The sequence below is a fragment of the Ailuropoda melanoleuca genome, chromosome 13, assembly GCF_002007445.2.
Source record: "Ailuropoda melanoleuca isolate Jingjing chromosome 13, ASM200744v2, whole genome shotgun sequence".
Classification (NCBI taxonomy): domain Eukaryota; kingdom Metazoa; phylum Chordata; class Mammalia; order Carnivora; family Ursidae; genus Ailuropoda; species Ailuropoda melanoleuca.
In genome coordinates, this window is record NC_048230.1 from 75,091,376 (window position 1) to 75,108,228 (window position 16,853).

At 54.6% G+C, this 16,853-nt stretch overlaps 1 protein-coding gene across 1 annotated transcript in view; it reads right to left on the reverse strand.

The window, feature by feature from the left end:
• ADRA1D (adrenoceptor alpha 1D) overlaps positions 1-16,853 on the reverse strand; it is a 99,389-nt gene that overhangs the window by 9,699 nt on the left and 72,837 nt on the right. The window contains exon 4 of the mRNA XM_034641607.1: positions 5-265. Coding sequence (XP_034497498.1) covers positions 5-265 — 261 coding nt within the window. The remainder of the gene's footprint in view (positions 1-4; positions 266-16,853) is intronic.

Sequence of the window (16,853 nt, forward strand, 5' to 3'; positions counted from 1 at the left end):
CCAGGAGGCGCGGCGTCGCGGCCGGGAGCAAAGTCGGGGCGCGGGCCGCCGGTCGAGCCCCGCCAGTGGTGGCCGTAGACGCGCCAGAGGGGACGGCGGCGCCGGCGACGCCGGCACTGGCAGCGCAGCAGGCGGAGGAAGGCGCGCTTGAACTCGCGGCTGGAGCAAGGGTAGATGAGCGGGTTCACGCAGCTGTTGAAGTAGCCGAGCCAGAAGATGACCTTGAAGACCCCCTCCGAGGGCTTCAGCTGCGGGAACAGGGAGCCTGCGGGGAGGCAGAGACCCAGGCCCGTTAGACGGACGCTCGGGGAGAGGGAGGCCCCGGGCAGCCCCTGCGCGCAAAGACTTCAACTAGGGGCTGAGTCCTGGACTCGGGGCTCTCAAGGGATCTCTCCCCAGGGGGTCCCTGATCTAATCCGAGGGGTCCATGAACTTGGATGAGGAAAAATCATCTTCCATTTTACTCACATCTCCCTGATCTCGTGCATTTCCCCCAAGTCGAGTGAAGGCAACAAACCCGAATAAAAGGAGAGGAAGCCATACGCAGTCACGGCTCTCGTAGCTCAAAACCGGTGCAAGACTGGCAGTTCCCTACGATCCGCCCTGATGGGAGCAGTTCCTGCCGGATATTTTCCTGTCACGTTCAGTTGGTGCAGATGCTTTGAAATACTGTCTATGCTGCTCAGTATTTGGAAGTGACAGGCATCAGAATGTACCACTAGATCCTTACTCAATGCCTTAACCTAGTCACAGATTTCATTCACAGATAGTTGGGTGTTTTCAATGAAATCGGTTTTATTTGCAATCCGTCGTATTTTAGTTTATGCATTTGAAAGCATAACTCCGAGAAGGGCTCCGCGAGCTTTGCCAGATGCCCAGGGAAGTCTGTAGCATACAAAAGGTAAGCACCTTTGAATTCAGTGTTGACCAAGGCTGGCCCCACGTCAGGCACTGTGCCGGGCTCACGTCACACATGGCCCCATTCCCTGAGTAACTATGTGCATAAACTATCAAGGGAGTGAAGACGGGGTGATGGCAGTGCTCAGCATGTGGGGTGGGGGGCTTCCAGGGATCTCAGAGGATAAACAGGAGCCTGGCAGGATGAGGAGGACAGAGAGTGTTAGGAGTGGAGGGGACAGGTGGGCAAGAGAAGTACAAGTTGGGGACCTGGAAATGCTCTATGGGATATGCCAAGAAAACGTCATTTGGGACAGATGGTGAAGGGCCCGAAATGCTGGAATTTCCACATTTATTTGTGGGTAGTTGGGAGCCACGGATATTTTCAAGCAGGCGAGAGACAGAGCCTCGAATTAAGCCTCAGAAAACACAATGCCCATGGCTGTTGGAATGAAGGTCAGTGGGGCTGTGTCAGTGGAAGTGGTCAGTGAAGGTTTCTGGGGTGGCTTTGAGGGAGCAGAGTGCCAGGCAGGAGGGGGTGCGTGCCCTGGGACCTGAGCTGTGTCAGAAAGACCCTGCTTCTCACACTTCTCCCCTGGCATCCCCACCACCGACCTGAGGGGTCATGTTTTCAAAAGGCACCTGACACAATGCAAGGGCATGACCCAGAAAGCAAAAGCCACTCTCGTCTCACATCCTCAGCTGCAGCTGGGGGTGGGGGGAGGTGGCAGGAGCATCCCACCCCAGGCCAAAGTTGCAGGTGCCTGTGAGACTGAGCAGGCCAGGAGCAGGGGTCCTTGCCAAATCATGAGACCTGCTCTCTCTTCCCCTTGCCCCAAAAGAAAGGAGAGGAGGGTCCCCTACTGAGGGGACAGAGGCACCACACCCCCTCTCTGACCTGGGGGCGCTTTCCCATCACCCACCTCCCACCATATAGAGAATTCCCGGTGCCAAGACACACAGTGGCAGTGGCAGAAGAGGAGAGTCGCCCCGTGTCACGAGGCACAGGACTTTGAAACTGTGGTCACGTAGCCCTGAAAAAGTCGTGGAGCCATTCAAGTCTCACGCTTCCTGCGAAATCCAATAAGAGTTCTCTGGAAGGGGTGTTGTGCAGATTCATACGTCTCGGAGTGCAGGACTTCGCAGGCTCTTAAGAAACACTGGTTGGGGCGCCTGGGTGGCACAGCGGTTAAGCGTCTGCCTTCAGCTCAGGGCGTGATCCCGGCGTTATGGGATCGAGCCCCACATCAGGCTCCTCTGCTATGAGCCTGCTTCTTCCTCTCCCACTCCCCCTGCTTGTGTTCCCTCTCTCGCTGGCTGTCTATCTCTGTCAAATAAATAAATAAAATCTTAAAAAAAAAAAAAAGAAACACTGGTGTCTCTTTACTGGTGTCTCTCTCCCTCTTTGGTGGCTTTTGAGAGAGGACAACTCTGCCCTGGGAAGAGACCCAGTTCCCAGCTCTGGGGAGTCGCCAGGAACAGAAGCCCAGACCTGGTGGGTTTGGGGGAGGCTGGGGCATCAGTCAGCGTGTGCTAAGGAGGCAGCTTCCCCTGGGAGAGGAGTTAGACAGTTGTTCTTGGAATGTGGGGACCACCAGGGTTGACTTCAGCCTCCAGGAAGGTGGCCCTCTGAATAGCATCCCTCCACGGCTGCAGAGTAAGACCCGGTGCTGGAAATAACTCTGACTCAGGCCACAGTTCTTTTATATTTAGCCCGGGATGACAAATCAGTGGACTATGCTTTCAGCCGCATGCCTGAAGCTGGCCAAACAGCATGGTTATCAGCGTGGCTTTTACTCAGATTGGTGGGCGACACGGCATGTTGTTAGCATGCCCTGGGCCGTGGCAGAAGCGCTGTGCTAGTTCACGCTCAAGCAGCCAGCGCAGACACCTGCCCCAGGCTGGTCATTCCTCACACACAGAGCTGGGATCCATACCCAGCCTTTCTGCCCCCGAGATTTTCCTACCGCGCCCCGAGACAAGGATTCAAGTGCAAGTTCCTCACTGTGGGCACCTGGGGCACAATCCCGCGGGGAGCTCTGGGAGGCCCTGCAGTTCAGGAACCTCAGAGCTGTGCCACCAGCGGGGGGAGGGAGGTGGGGTATCTCTACCCCCATTCCCATTAGTCACGGGATGGGCTACTCCCAGGGGTGTGAATTTCCCTCGCTTCCTGCCTGCTGTGGGGGTGGGTGAAGAGGATTTTGGTGGGGGGAGAAAGGCCCCTGGGCAAAGATGCGGGCAGGTGTTGGGACGGAAGTTGGCTGATGGGCCCTGAAGGTCCAGGGGGTGGCCTGGGGGGGACATTGACAGCATCTGGTGCAACTGTTTCATGTGCTCTCTGCCCACTGTGCGGACACCTTGCTCAGAAAATACAGATGCCTGTGCGTGGGCTCCAGCTTCCACAGCAACAGCACCTGTGTCCCCCTCACAAGTGGCAGTTCAGAGCCTCACAGTCACCTCTCCCCAGAGGGCTGCAGTCTGCCCCCCACACCTCCCTGCACCCCGTCTCACTCTCCCTGCTGTCCTGCCCCACCCCCAACACTCTCATTAGCTCGACCCTCTGGCCAAGATCTCTGGGGTCCGAGGAGGCTGTGAGCACATCCCTGCCCTTTGCTTGCATGGATGAAATGGGGAGCTGCCCTGAGACCCCTGAGGATGGGCACTTGGCTCATGGGCATTGTTCCTGCAATGCCACCCAGCTGGGGGGGCATCAGTGGACAAGCCTCTTTTTGGCCACCCCCAGCTTTCTGCTCCCCCAGCCACTGTGACTTGGGGCTACTCAGGCCAACCTCGCCTGTATGCCTTCTCATCCCTCTCCAGCGGCCCGGCACACACCTGTGCCAGCCCCTGAGCCCAGCTACAGGAAAGCCTCAATGAGCGGGGGTGGGGGGGTGGGGGGCGGGCCTCTGAGACAAGACCACGGTCTCTCAGTGCCTGGCAGCCCCCTTTCCTGCCGACCTGGCTCTCTCTTCTGCAGCCTTCCTTGTAGGTGGAAAGCCCACCTGGGCTAACTCAACTTGGCAACTGTCACTGGAAACAGAGGCCTGTGTGGGACACCCTTCTTCAGACTCCCACCGCTCCGTGCTGGCACCCCACATCACACCCTCGCTCTCCTTTCTCTTATGGCTCCCACTTCCCTCAGCAGTCTTACTTCTGTCTTCCTGTGCATCAGCTAAATGGCCATGCTGACTTCTTGTTGCCCTCTGGCCACAGCGGGCTCCTCAGTCTTGCCCTCTGGCCACAGTGGGCTCCCCGGGTGTGCCTGGGGGCTTTTGCTCCTGCTCATCCTCGATTGCCCTTCCTCTTTCTTCCACTTGTTAGTGCCAGCTCTAGCGACACCTCCACCTGGAAGCCCTCCTCATACCACCCCTCCCAACCCGACAGTTCAGGGTACTTTCCCTATAGTACATCTTCTCATTTCTAAGTGCCGAGAACACGGCGGGTGACTATCAGTTGCCTACCTTATCTTTTTTAAAAAAAAAATATTTATTTATTTATTTATGTAATCTGTATACCCAACGTGGGGCTCGAACTCATGACCCTGAGATCAAGAGTTGAAGGCTCCTCCCAGCTGAGCCAGCCAGGCACCCCATGTCTATCTTATCTTTAAATGATAAGCTCTCCACACGTATTTGGTGCATCATAGGTGCTCCGTACATTCCAACCCTTGTCACACCCTGCATCCCATCACCAACTCCTACTGGTCCTGGAATCCCTCCCCCCCAGCTTTGTGCCATCCTCTGGTCCCAGCCACTATCACCATATACCCAAAGTGCCCTTCTAAGTGGGCCCCTTGCGCCTGTCCCTGTGTCCCTGGATCTTGTTCTCCACACAGCAGCTGGGGAGGTCCTTCTATTTATTTAATTGTTTTAAAGATTTACTCATTTATCTTAGAGATAGAAGGAGAGAGCATGAGCGAGTAGAGGGAGGGGCAGAGGGAGAGAATCTCCAAGCTGACTTCCTGCCAAGCTTGGAGCCAACGTGGGGCAATCGCACCTCCCATGAGACCACAACCCGAGCCAAAACCAAGAGTCAGAGCCCGATCGACTGAGCCACCGAGGAGCCCCTGGGGGGATCCTTTTAAAAAATAAACCTGAGCATTTCTTCACTTAAAACCCGTTTGCCACTGCTGACTACCACTTGCTGTCCTCTCTCTTACCTGTTCTTGGACCCTCTGTCAGCCCCTGGATGTCCCCCATCACCCCTGCTTAGCTGTGACTCCTAGTCTCTCAACCCTCCCACGTCCACATCCTTCTGGATTTGGACTCGAGCTCGGGAGTGATTCCCCCACTCCCTGAATACGTTAGGGTCCCCGACCTCAGCTCTGTCTGGGGCTTCCAGGGCCCTTGCTCTTCACCCTCAGCCTGTTCTCCCCCAGCCTGTTCTCCCCAAGTCCCGCACCAGCTCCTTGAGCCTCTACTCCGCCCCTTCATCCTCCAGAGCAGCTGATCTCACTTCCTGTTTCACAGAGAAAACAGAAGCCAAGGAAGTTGCACACTGGCTCAAGCCTTCCTCTCCTCCTTGCTAAGAGGGAGGTCTCTCCTCCTGCCCAAGGTCACATGCCTACTTATGTGGTCTTGCGCTCCATCCGTCCGTCCCCTCCCAGCGTGCCCCTGTCCCAGCTGCAACCTCTGCTGGTTGTCGGGCTACAACCTCATTCTCCCTAGCCTTTCTGTCCACGCCTACCTACTTCCCTTCTGCACCTGCTTTTCGCTGCTTTGCCCTACAGCCCCGCTCCTCCCAGGCCCCTGACCCGTGGACACGGCTCTCATCCATCCCGGACTCCTCTCATCTCACCCGTGGCTCCCAGGGCACCTCACTCTTGGATTTTCTACTCCGTATCATTTCCCTCTGCTGCCACTTCTGCACGTTCCCCACTGCTAAATGTAGGAGTGCCCTTCTCAGAAGAGTCTGGAATCTCTTCCCGTTGTATTCTTCTGGCAATTTCATCCCAGCGCATGGGTTTAAATACTGACTTCAGACTGACAGTGCCCATAAGTTCTATCTCCAGCTCAGACAGTTCTCCCAAATTCCAGACTCAGATCCAGCTGCCTCCCAGACCTCTCCACTTGGGTGTCTACTGGCATTTCACACTTATCCCGACCTCATGAAGCTTACCTTTCATTGGGCAAGGCTGGCAAGACATAAGATAAACAAGGAAAATGCGAACGTATCAGATAATAAAATACGCTAAGGAGAAGTAAAGCAGAGAAGGAAGATAGGAGGTGTGTTCGTGTGTCTGTGTGTGGCTGGGAGTGGTGGTATAGATTTTGGACAAGGTGGCCAGGAAAGGCCTGCTGAGAATGTGACATTTGAGTAAAGGGCTGAATAGAGGCATGTGGACATCTGGGGGGAAAGCATTTCGGGTAGAGGGAACAGCAGGTGCGAAGGACCTGAGGTGCCCCTGGTATGTTTGCAGAACGATGAGGCTAGTGGTTACAGAATGGAGTGACTGGGGGCACAGAGGAAGGACACGAGGTCAGAACTCAACAACTATCCTCCTCCCTGTGCTTATACCCTCCTTTCTGTCCTCAACCCAGCAGCTGAAGTGATTCTTTAAAAATATAAATGTATCAAGTCACTCCTTAGGTTCCAAACCCTCTAGGAGCTCCTCTCCCCCCTCACAGTAAGAGCCTATGACCTACACAGCTTGATATGTACCCCCCAACCCCTCTACCATCCCCTCTTCCTACCCCCCCCACTCCATTCCAGCCACACTGCTCTCCATGTTGCTTCTTGGATATGGCAGACACAGTCCCACCACAGGGCCTTTACACTTGCTTTTCCTCATCATCTTCTTCCCCAGATATCCACATGGCTCATGCCCTGACCTTTGCAGTGAGGCCTCCCTGACTTCCCACCTAAAATCGCATTGCCCTTCCCCCTCCCCGCGCTCCCCATCCCCCTCAACTGGGGCTATTGCTCTCCGTGGCACTTACTGCCTCTTCCCATACTATTTGAGTTAGTTTTCATTTTGTCCAGCATCGCTGTCTGCAGCCAAGTCCCCAGGGCAGGACTCGTGCTTGTTTTGCTTGGCACTCCACTCCCGTGGCCCCGAAGCCCTCCCGAGCACACTGAACACATAGTAGGTGCAGAACACTTGTCGAGTTTGCTCAGCGAACCCCTCTTCTCTACCCTCCGTGTCCACCTGGCCATCATGCCTGGTGCCTTCGATTTTCTCTCTAGCAGGGTCCCTCCCTTCACCTCGTTCCTGAAGCGTTTGCTTAGTCTGGCATCTCATTTTGTTTGCATGGCTGTGACAGCCCCCAAGGGTCCTCTGGCCTCCTCACTCTGCACACAGCTGCTGGAGGCTTTTCTAAAATTGGTTTCTCTCCTTAAACCTCTGAAAACCGTGAGTGACTTCCAGCAGCTCTGAGGACTAAGCCCAAGCTTTCTTGTGTTGCATTCAAGGCTTCTTAGGACCTGGTGCTGCCTGCAGCTTGCTTTCCTCCGAATTCGGCCACAAGCCGAAGGATGAAGCTGCGAGGGGGTCTTCTGGCAGGGGCTGGGGTCCTTCTGCCTTTCTGCCTGGCCCCAACTGTTTCCTCCCTCCCCGCCCTCGAGCCTTGGGGCAGGCGTCCTCCCCACCAAGCCTGGGTTACGGGCCCTTTTATGCAAGCCTGCATTTTAATAAAATGTGTCACTGCTCTATCTACCCTCCTAGACTACAGGTTTCTTGAAGGCAGCGATGAGTTTAATGGTTGTTTTCATCGCAGCCTCTAACACAAGTGCCTGGTCCAGAGCAGGGGCTGAGGGGTCGCGTCTGTGTACCTGTGAGGAGAGCTCGTAAGAATGCAGGTGGGAGATGAGCACAGACCCAACTCCTGCTTGCTTCTCTCTTCTCCTTGACCTTGCTCTCATGTGAGTCTCCCATCAGGCTTGCTCCTACCTGCCTTCCCGCAGTCTCTATATTGGGGTGCCTCTGTCAGGAGTCTAACTAATGTCGAGAGGGGCTGGACATCCATGAGTCATAAAAAGCAGGGGCTCTCCTGTGTCAGGAGGTAGGCTCATCCTATGACATGTTGGCTGGCCCAGCCTGGCCCACACATTGTTGGGGAAACTGAGGCAGCCTGTGAGGTTTGTGTTTGCAGCCTTGACGATCACAAGCCAGTCCCCATGCCTAAGAACCAGAGATGTCCAGGTCTAGGAGTTTCCACCAAGATGCTGGTTAGGCCGGAGCTGACCAGTCTGGCCAACCTCGCTGAGGGGTGACAGCTCTGAAGCCACGGGGCAGACTGTGTGATTAACAGCTCTCTTCTGGCATCACCAGAAGGGAACTTGTTCTTGGCAGAATGTCAGAATTCACAGCCAGGCTTGCTCATAACTTGCAGCCAACCATGAAATATCAGGCTGCACCCCAGCCTGCCCCCTTTCCCACCCCCTCCATCACTAGGGACTTTTCTATCCACAGGCAGCCATTCTCTCTGGCCAGAGAGAGAGAGTGGGGTTAAAAATACCACATTCTCCTAGATAGTCAGGTGTCTTCTCGCCAGTAGGGCTAGGAGAGAAGGAACTCCCTGCTCTATGCTCCCTTTCTCTCTCCCCCTTCTCTCAACTGCTCGCTCAGGGGCTCTGACCCTGGAACCCAACATCTCCTCTGTCAAGAGAGCCTGGGACCTCTGCAGCCGGCAGACCTCTTTGCTACACTGTAAAGGGTCAAATAAACCTCTCTAATAAAGCACACTTGAGCTGAGACCTAAAGACCCTGAGGGGGGACTGAACCATGCATCTATCTGAGGAAAGAGAACGCAAGACAGTGGAAAGGGCATGTGCAAAGGCCCTGAGGCAACAGGGCACCTGAGAAGTTGGAGGACAATCAAGAAGTTGGGATCACTAACACAGAGAAGGGGAAGGGGAGAGTGGTAGGAGATAAGGCCGTTTTGAAGTGGGCACAATCATGGAAGGCTGTCAGGAAGAGGTGACCTGGAGAGGGGCCCGGTCTCAGATGGATTGTGAGAACACAAAGCAGTGATTTGAGGGCACTGTGGGGCCAGCTGTGGCAAGCCAATTCTCTTAAATTCCTTGCACTGCCAGTTTTCCATGGTGAGAGGTGATTGGCAGGTCCTTTGGCTCGAGATGTACCAGGAATAGATCTGCAGTCCTGTGCCCCCATGTTTGCCTCAGGACCCACGAACTCCGTGGGGCTGGCAGAGAACTATCTGTCTGGCCCTGGATGCCCTTCTATAGCTGTGGGGATGTAGGTGGAGGGGCTGCTCCTAGGTACATCCCGTCAGTGGTGTGTTTTTCTTTTACAAAAAAAGCTTTGTCTGCTGAATCAGGGGCCAACTCGGGATCCCTGAACAGCTGAGAGCTCAGACTGTGAGCTTTAAATGATCATTTGCCACTAAAAGAGACCAAGGCTCTTTAGAGAAATAGCTGCTTCCAGGTTCTGGGGGAAGAAAAGTACGAGCCGAGCCTGAGACACCTTATGAGGCATCTGAGCCGCTGACCAATCGTAGCAGCAAAAGGGAGAAGAATTCTTGGCCCAAACATCGAACCTGACTCTGATCAAGCCAGTTGACAGGAAGTACAGGGAACAGAGGGACACACTGAATGGCCCTGCGGGGACGCAGACTCCAGACTGTGGGCAACGCTTCAGGACAAATGATCTGGTTTCTTCACCAAAGAAATTTCAGGAAAAGGTGGGAGGAGGGGAATCTTACCAATTAAAGAGACCTTGCAGGTGAAATCAACCCCACGTAACATACGCACCTTTCTCAGATCCTGATTCAAACGAACTACAAACTTACGAGGCAACTGGCAACATCTGAACACTAAGTAGACAGTATGCAATACTTAACAGTTATTTTTCTGTGTTATAATGGATTGTGGCTATCTTTCAAAAAAAGTTCTTGTGTTCTAGAAATGTATGTATATTGAACAATTTACAGATGAACTGACATGGTGTCTGGATGGTCTTCAAAATAATCCTCAAAAACAAAACAAAACAAAGCAAAAAAACAAAATAGTCCTCAGTGCTGGGACAGTGGGTGGGGGTTGGGACGCACCGAGGCTGGCCTTGGGTTGACATTGTGGAAGTTCGGTCATGGGAATCAGAGTGCCATGGTGGGGGCTTCAATAGGCATAAAGTGTCACTCAAGGGGAACACATTCTAGAAATCTGTGCAACGCTGTACCTACAGCTAACAACAGCGTAATGTACACTTCGAAACTTGTTAAGAGGGTAGATCGCATGTTCAGTGTCCGTCCCCTACTAAAAGAAAACCCAAAAAAAGGGGGTGCTGTGTTTTCCACTCAGACCCTGGGCATGAGGGGTGTGAAGAGGCCATGGGATCCACCAATTCCTCTCTCTCTGCACACATTTACTGAGCACCTACTATGTGCCAGATGCCGCAAAGGCGCAGTTAGGGGATGTCATGCCAGCCCTTTCTTCAGACTTTCGGGCCAGGGGACAGCGATGCCACTGCGGGGGACCTGTCATAAAGCACCCCTACCACGCCCCCACCCCCCCGCGACCGTAGGCCCCTGCGCGACCTCAGGGAACCTGTGCAGAGGAGTCCTTCGGCCTTTGGCCAACACTCTCAGAGGCACGTGACGGATCTACCCTCTATAGCTGGCTGCCCCCGGGTGCTTTCCGGGCTGGACACCGATTCCTCGGCATGGCTCAAGCTTCTCTTCTGCCTCCTCCCGCCTTCTCTCTTTCTAATTAAGGCATCAGATAATGCCAGTCAAGTTATGAAGCCCATGCATTTTAAGAGTATAGCTTGATGACTTTACATATGCACACACCAAAGTAGTCACTGCCTAGACCAAGATCTAGAATGTTCTCAGCCCTTCAGAAGGTTTCTTTGCTCTCTCTTCCAATCAGTATGCATACCCACTGTCCTGACTTTCATCATCAACTAGTTTTGCCTGTTTTTGAACTTTGTGCACACAGAAGCATGCAGTACGCGTGCTTTTAATTTCAGATCCGGCTTACTTTGCCCAGCATCGTGTCCATGACATTCACGCACATTGCTGCGGGCAGCACGGTGCTCATTTTTCCTAGCTGTATAGTAGGTTCAGTCAAAATTATTGACGGCATCCTGTCTCAATTTGTAACTCCTCATGGACTCCCCACTCCACATCTCCCAAGCCACAGGACTCCCCACAAATACCTCCACTCTTCTGTGTCTGCATAGGTATAATTTCCACCATCCTCACGCTTTGTGATATGTGTGAGAATATTAACAATTACAGTGCACAGTGATCAAAGCATGTGCAGAGTGTTCGGGGAGCAGGAAGGAGTACCTAACTAAATCCAGGGGTGGTCAGGCGGGGCAGTGATATCACAGGGCTGAGCCTGACAGTCTGGGAAGGAGGCCCAGGTATGGTTCCCAGATGGCTGGGGGGGAGGGGTCTGGCACGGGGTCTGGACTGTTCAGGGACTTCTCGTATCTGAGCCTCCAGACAGCTTGTACACCTTGACATGCATTTGGGAGGGCACCATGGGCTCTGAGCCTCTGAGGCTGCAGTGCATGACCGGGCACATTGGGAGGCCCACTCGGAGGCCAGGGAGGCTCAGTGACCTGCCCAACAGAAGGGAGCTGGGAGGGCAGCACAGGGGTCTGCCTGTGGTCGCTAAGAATAACGGGGTGGGGCAGGTAGGTGTGTGTGTGTGTGTGTGTGTGTGTGTGTGTGTGTGTGTCCCACGGGATAGGTCCACCTCTTGGGATAGCTAAGGGGGCACCTGCCAGGCAGGTCAAAGCCAGATGCAGCGAAGCCCCGCTGTCACGAGCAATGCAAGGGAAGACGTGGCAGACGTGGCATCTGGAGGTGCCTGGGAAAGGAAGGGAGCTCTTGTGCAGATGGGTGCTTGCGGGGGCAAGGCTTCCCAGGTTCCTATGTTCTACCCCCAAAGGCTGGCCCAGACCTCTGGGGGCGAGAGGCCTCTTGCACTCAGTTCCCTGGGGCAGGGTCTTTCATCAGGGGTCCTTCCTGCCCGCCGCGCCCCTACCACGCCCCCTTTCCCCACTGAAGTCTGCCGGCAGCCCGAACTGCTGCCCCTCTCCACATGCATTCCGTAAGTTTGGGTTCCTCTAGACATCAGGAGGGACCTTTACACAATGTCCTGTGATTTTTCTAAGGCACCCATTTCCATGTAAGCTTGCTGAGGTGAGAGCAGGGGGTGCCTATCTGTCGTGGGCAGGGCTGCCAAGAGCCCCTCCTCCAAAGGCCCCAAGCATTGGTGACCCGATATTCTGTCATTCAGCCTGGAGGACCTTTGAGAGTGAAAGGGGGGCGTTACTAGTAATCACGCCAGTCAGCGGGCATCGCTGGGGCTGTCCTGGGCAAACGAGGGTGCGTGGGCACTCTGGTGGAGCGGCTGGCCCGCGGCAGCATCAGCAGGGAAGGCCCAGGCGGGTGGGGACCCTCTCATGAGGGCGAGTGACGCTTCCTGTGTCCATACACAAGTCCCTGGGTGCCCTGGACGGACCCAATGCCACCCTTCCTGGCCTTGCTGACTGGCATCTTCGGGTCAGACAGGTTGCCGACTGGCTTCGGCTTGCGCTTCTACTGAGTTTTGAGTGTGGACGAGTGGGTGAGGGGCACCCTGGGTCTGTTCGACAACCCCTGGGTTGTGGCCCTACTGGGTGCCTTCATTTCCACGGGCCGTAGCCCTGGCTGGCACACACTGCTTGCGCTTTCTCAATCCCCCCACCTCTGGTGCTCATCACACCTGGTCTGGGGACGAGGGTCCGGGAGGAGGGAGATGCCACTGGTATCTGGTAGCCCCCTTCTCTGCCTCCTTCTGGTTCCTTCAAAGTGGGTGCTCCCTGAAGCTCTATCCCCAGCCCTGCTCTTCTCTTTGTCCCTCCATCCTCTTTCTGGGAGACCGTGCCCCATGTTCCTGCTTTAGCAACCACCCCCTTCTTGGTCCCCTTTATCTAAGTTCCCAACATCCTCCATCCCAACCGTATATTGGCATTTCCATACCAAGATATGCCAGGCCCTTGGATCCACATTCCTCCCCAAAGTTGCTGCTCAGAAATTGTCCCCGTTCCTTCAAAGGAACCCCCCTTCTCCCAGGCCTGGGCCCAGGGCTGGGGGGTGTCAGGACCTCCTGGCCCCTTCTCCCTTTTGCGCAGCTCTCAAGCCACTCCTGCCCCCACTGACGGCCCCGCCCTCCAAGCCACACCAGGGCAGAGGCAGATCGGAATATTCTGTTTCCCTGCTTGGCCTCTGTCCTGCTTGCTCACTATTGCCAGATTCCACTCAATTCGGCTCCAGCAGCGGCCCTGGGCTCTGCTCTGGGGCGCAGGAAGCTGGGCACAGCACAGACTGGTAGGAAGAGGGAGACAAGGACACGCTGGGGGCCCCGCGCCAAGTGTGAGGAGCGGCAGAGATGGAGGGATTGAAAAAGCACCAAAGGCCATGGAAATTTAGAGATGACTTCCTGGAAGAGGAACACATGCTCTAAAGCTCAAAAAACAAAACAAAACAAATCAAAACAAAACACAAAACAGTAGCCCTTTGCGGTGTTGACCATGACAGTGAAAAATACGAAAAATGAAATGCTCAGCACGAGACTGCATCAGCACACCACGGAATAGTCTGGAACGGAATACCACACTGCTACTACAATGAACCGGCATGGGTAAATCTCAGCGACGTAACGTTGCAGGAAAAAGGCAAACTGAAGAATGATGTGCACGGCACAATGCCATTTATACAAATGCTAAGACAATACTATGTATTACTATGGATACAGATGTTTGCAGTAAGAGTACAAACAGATGAATGGGGTGACAGACAGATTTACCTCTGGAGGGGGGTAGGGAGAAAAGGAGGAAGGGACAGCAGGAGGGAACTGACTTTTGGCTGTTTTCTATTTCTTTGACAAGAGAAACAGAGAGATTTGAGGCGAATATGGCAAAATGTTGACATCTGTTCAGTATGGGTGATCATGGGTACAGGGACACTCACTATGTCATTTTCTCCTTATCTGTGCATCATTCTGTAACTCGGAATTTTTTAAAAAGTTAAAAGAACATAATGGGANTATAATTTCCACCATCCTCACGCTTTGTGATATGTGTGAGAATATTAACAATTACAGTGCACAGTGATCAAAGCATGTGCAGAGTGTTCGGGGAGCAGGAAGGAGTACCTAACTAAATCCAGGGGTGGTCAGGCGGGGCAGTGATATCACAGGGCTGAGCCTGACAGTCTGGGAAGGAGGCCCAGGTATGGTTCCCAGATGGCTGGGGGGGAGGGGTCTGGCACGGGGTCTGGACTGTTCGGGGACTTCTCGTATCTGAGCCTCCAGACAGCTTGTACACCTTGACATGCATTTGGGAGGGCACCATGGGCTCTGAGCCTCTGAGGCTGCAGTGCATGACCGGGCACATTGGGAGGCCCACTCGGAGGCCAGGGAGGCTCAGTGACCTGCCCAACAGAAGGGAGCTGGGAGGGCAGCACAGCAGCACAGGGGTCTGCCTGTGGTCGCTAAGAATAACGGGGTGGGGCAGGTAGGTGTGTGTGTGTGTGTGTGTGTCCCACGGGATAGGTCCACCTCTTGGGATAGCTAAGGGGGCACCTGCCAGGCAGGTCAAAGCCAGATGCAGCGAAGCCCCGCTGTCACGAGCAATGCAAGGGAAGACGTGGCAGACGTGGCATCTGGAGGTGCCTGGGAAAGGAAGGGAGCTCTTGTGCAGATGGGTGCTTGCGGGGGCAAGGTTTCCCAGGTTCCTATGTTCTACCCCCAAAGGCTGGCCCAGACCTCTGGGGGCGAGAGGCCTCTTGCACTCAGTTCCCTGGGGCAGGGTCTTTCATCAGGGGTCCTTCCTGCCCGCCGCGCCCCTACCACGCCCCCTTTCCCCACCGAAGTCTGCCGGCAGCCCGAACTGCTGCCCCTCTCCACATGCATTCCGTAAGTTTGGGTTCCTCTAGACATCAGGAGGGACCTTTACACAATGTCCTGTGATTTTTCTAAGGCACCCATTTCCACGTAAGCTTGCTGAGGTGAGAGCAGGGGGTGCCTATCTGTCGTGGGCAGGGCTGCCAAGAGCCCCTCCTCCAAAGGCCCCAAGCATTGGTGACCCGATATTCTGTCATTCAGCCTGGAGGACCTTTGAGAGTGAAAGGGGGGCGTTACTAGTAATCACGCCAGTCAGCGGGCATCGCTGGGGCTGTCCTGGGCAAACGAGGGTGCGTGGGCACTCTGGTGGAGCGGCTGGCCCGCGGCAGCATCAGCAGGGAAGGCCCAGGCGGGTGGGGACCCTCTCATGAGGGCGAGTGACGCTTCCTGTGTCCATACACAAGTCCCTGGGTGCCCTGGACGGACCCAATGCCACCCTTCCTGGCCTTGCTGACTGGCATCTTAGGGTCAGACAGGTTGCCGACTGGCTTCGGCTTGCGCTTCTAGTGAGTTTTGAGTGTGGACGAGTGGGTGAGGGGCACCCTGGGTCTGTTCGACAACCCCTGGGTTGTGGCCCTACTGGGTGCCTTCATTTCCACGGGCCGTAGCCCTGGCTGGCACACACTGCTTGCGCTTTCTCAATCCCTCCACCTCTGGTGCTCATCACACCTGGTCTGGGGACGAGGGTCTGGGAGGAGGGAGATGCCACTAGTATCTGGTAGCCCCCTTCTCTGCCTCCTTCTGGTTCCTTCAAAGTGGGTGCTCCCTGAAGCTCTATCCCCAGCCCTGCTCTTCTCTTTGTCCCTCCATCCTCTTTCTGGGAGACCGTGCCCCATGTTCCTGCTTTAGCAACCACCCCCTTCTTGGTCCCCTTTATCTAAGTTCCCAACATCCTCCATCCCAACCGTATATTGGCATTTCCATACCAAGATATGCCAGGCCCTTGGATCCACATTCCTCCCCAAAGTTGCTGCTCAGAAATTGTCTCCGTTCCTTCAAAGGAACCTCCCTTCTCCCAGGCCTGGGCCCAGGGCTGGGGGGTGTCAGGACCTCCTGGCCCCTTCTCCCTTTTGCGCAGCTCTCAAGCCACTCCTGCCCCCACTGACGGCCCCGCCCTCCAAGCCACACCAGGGCAGAGGCAGATCGGAATATTCTGTTTCCCTGCTTGGCCTCTGTCCTGCTTGCTCACTATTGCCAGATTCCACTCAATTCGGCTCCACCAGCGGCCCTGGGCTCTGCTCTGGGGCGCAGGAAGCTGGGCACAGCACAGACTGGTAGGAAGAGGGAGACAAGGACACGCTGGGGGCCCCGCGCCAAGTGTGAGGAGCGGCAGAGATGGAGGGATTGAAAAAGCACCAAAGGCCATGGAAATTTAGAGATGACTTCCTGGAAGAGGAACACATGCTCTAAAGCTCAAAAAACAAAACAAAACAAATCAAAACAAAACACAAAACAGTAGCCCTTTGCGGTGTTGACCATGACAGTGAAAAATACGAAAAATGAAATGCTCAGCACGAGACTGCATCAGCACACCACGGAATAGTCTGGAACGGAATACCACACTGCTACTACAATGAACCGGCATGGGTAAATCTCAGCGACGTAACGTTGCAGGAAAAAGGCAAACTGAAGAATGATGTGCACGGCACAATGCCATTTATACAAATGCTAAGACAATACTATGTATTACTATGGATACAGATGTTTGCAGTAAGAGTACAAACAGATGAATGGGGTGACAGACAGATTTACCTCTGGAGGGGGGTAGGGAGAAAAGGAGGAAGGGACAGCAGGAGGGAACTGACTTTTGGCTGTTTTCTATTTCTTTGACAAGAGAAACAGAGAGATTTGAGGCGAATATGGCAAAATGTTGACATCTGTTCAGTATGGGTGATCATGGGTACAGGGACACTCACTATGTCATTTTCTCCTTATCTGTGCATCATTCTGTAACTCGGAATTTTTTAAAAAGTTAAAAGAACATAATGGGATGTGGTGCTCTGTACACAGCTTGATCATTCCCTATGGTGGGTGGGGGTAGGGTGAAGCGAGGGGGGGGGATGAGGGCCCCTGGGGTGGGGTACGGCTGGGCAGGG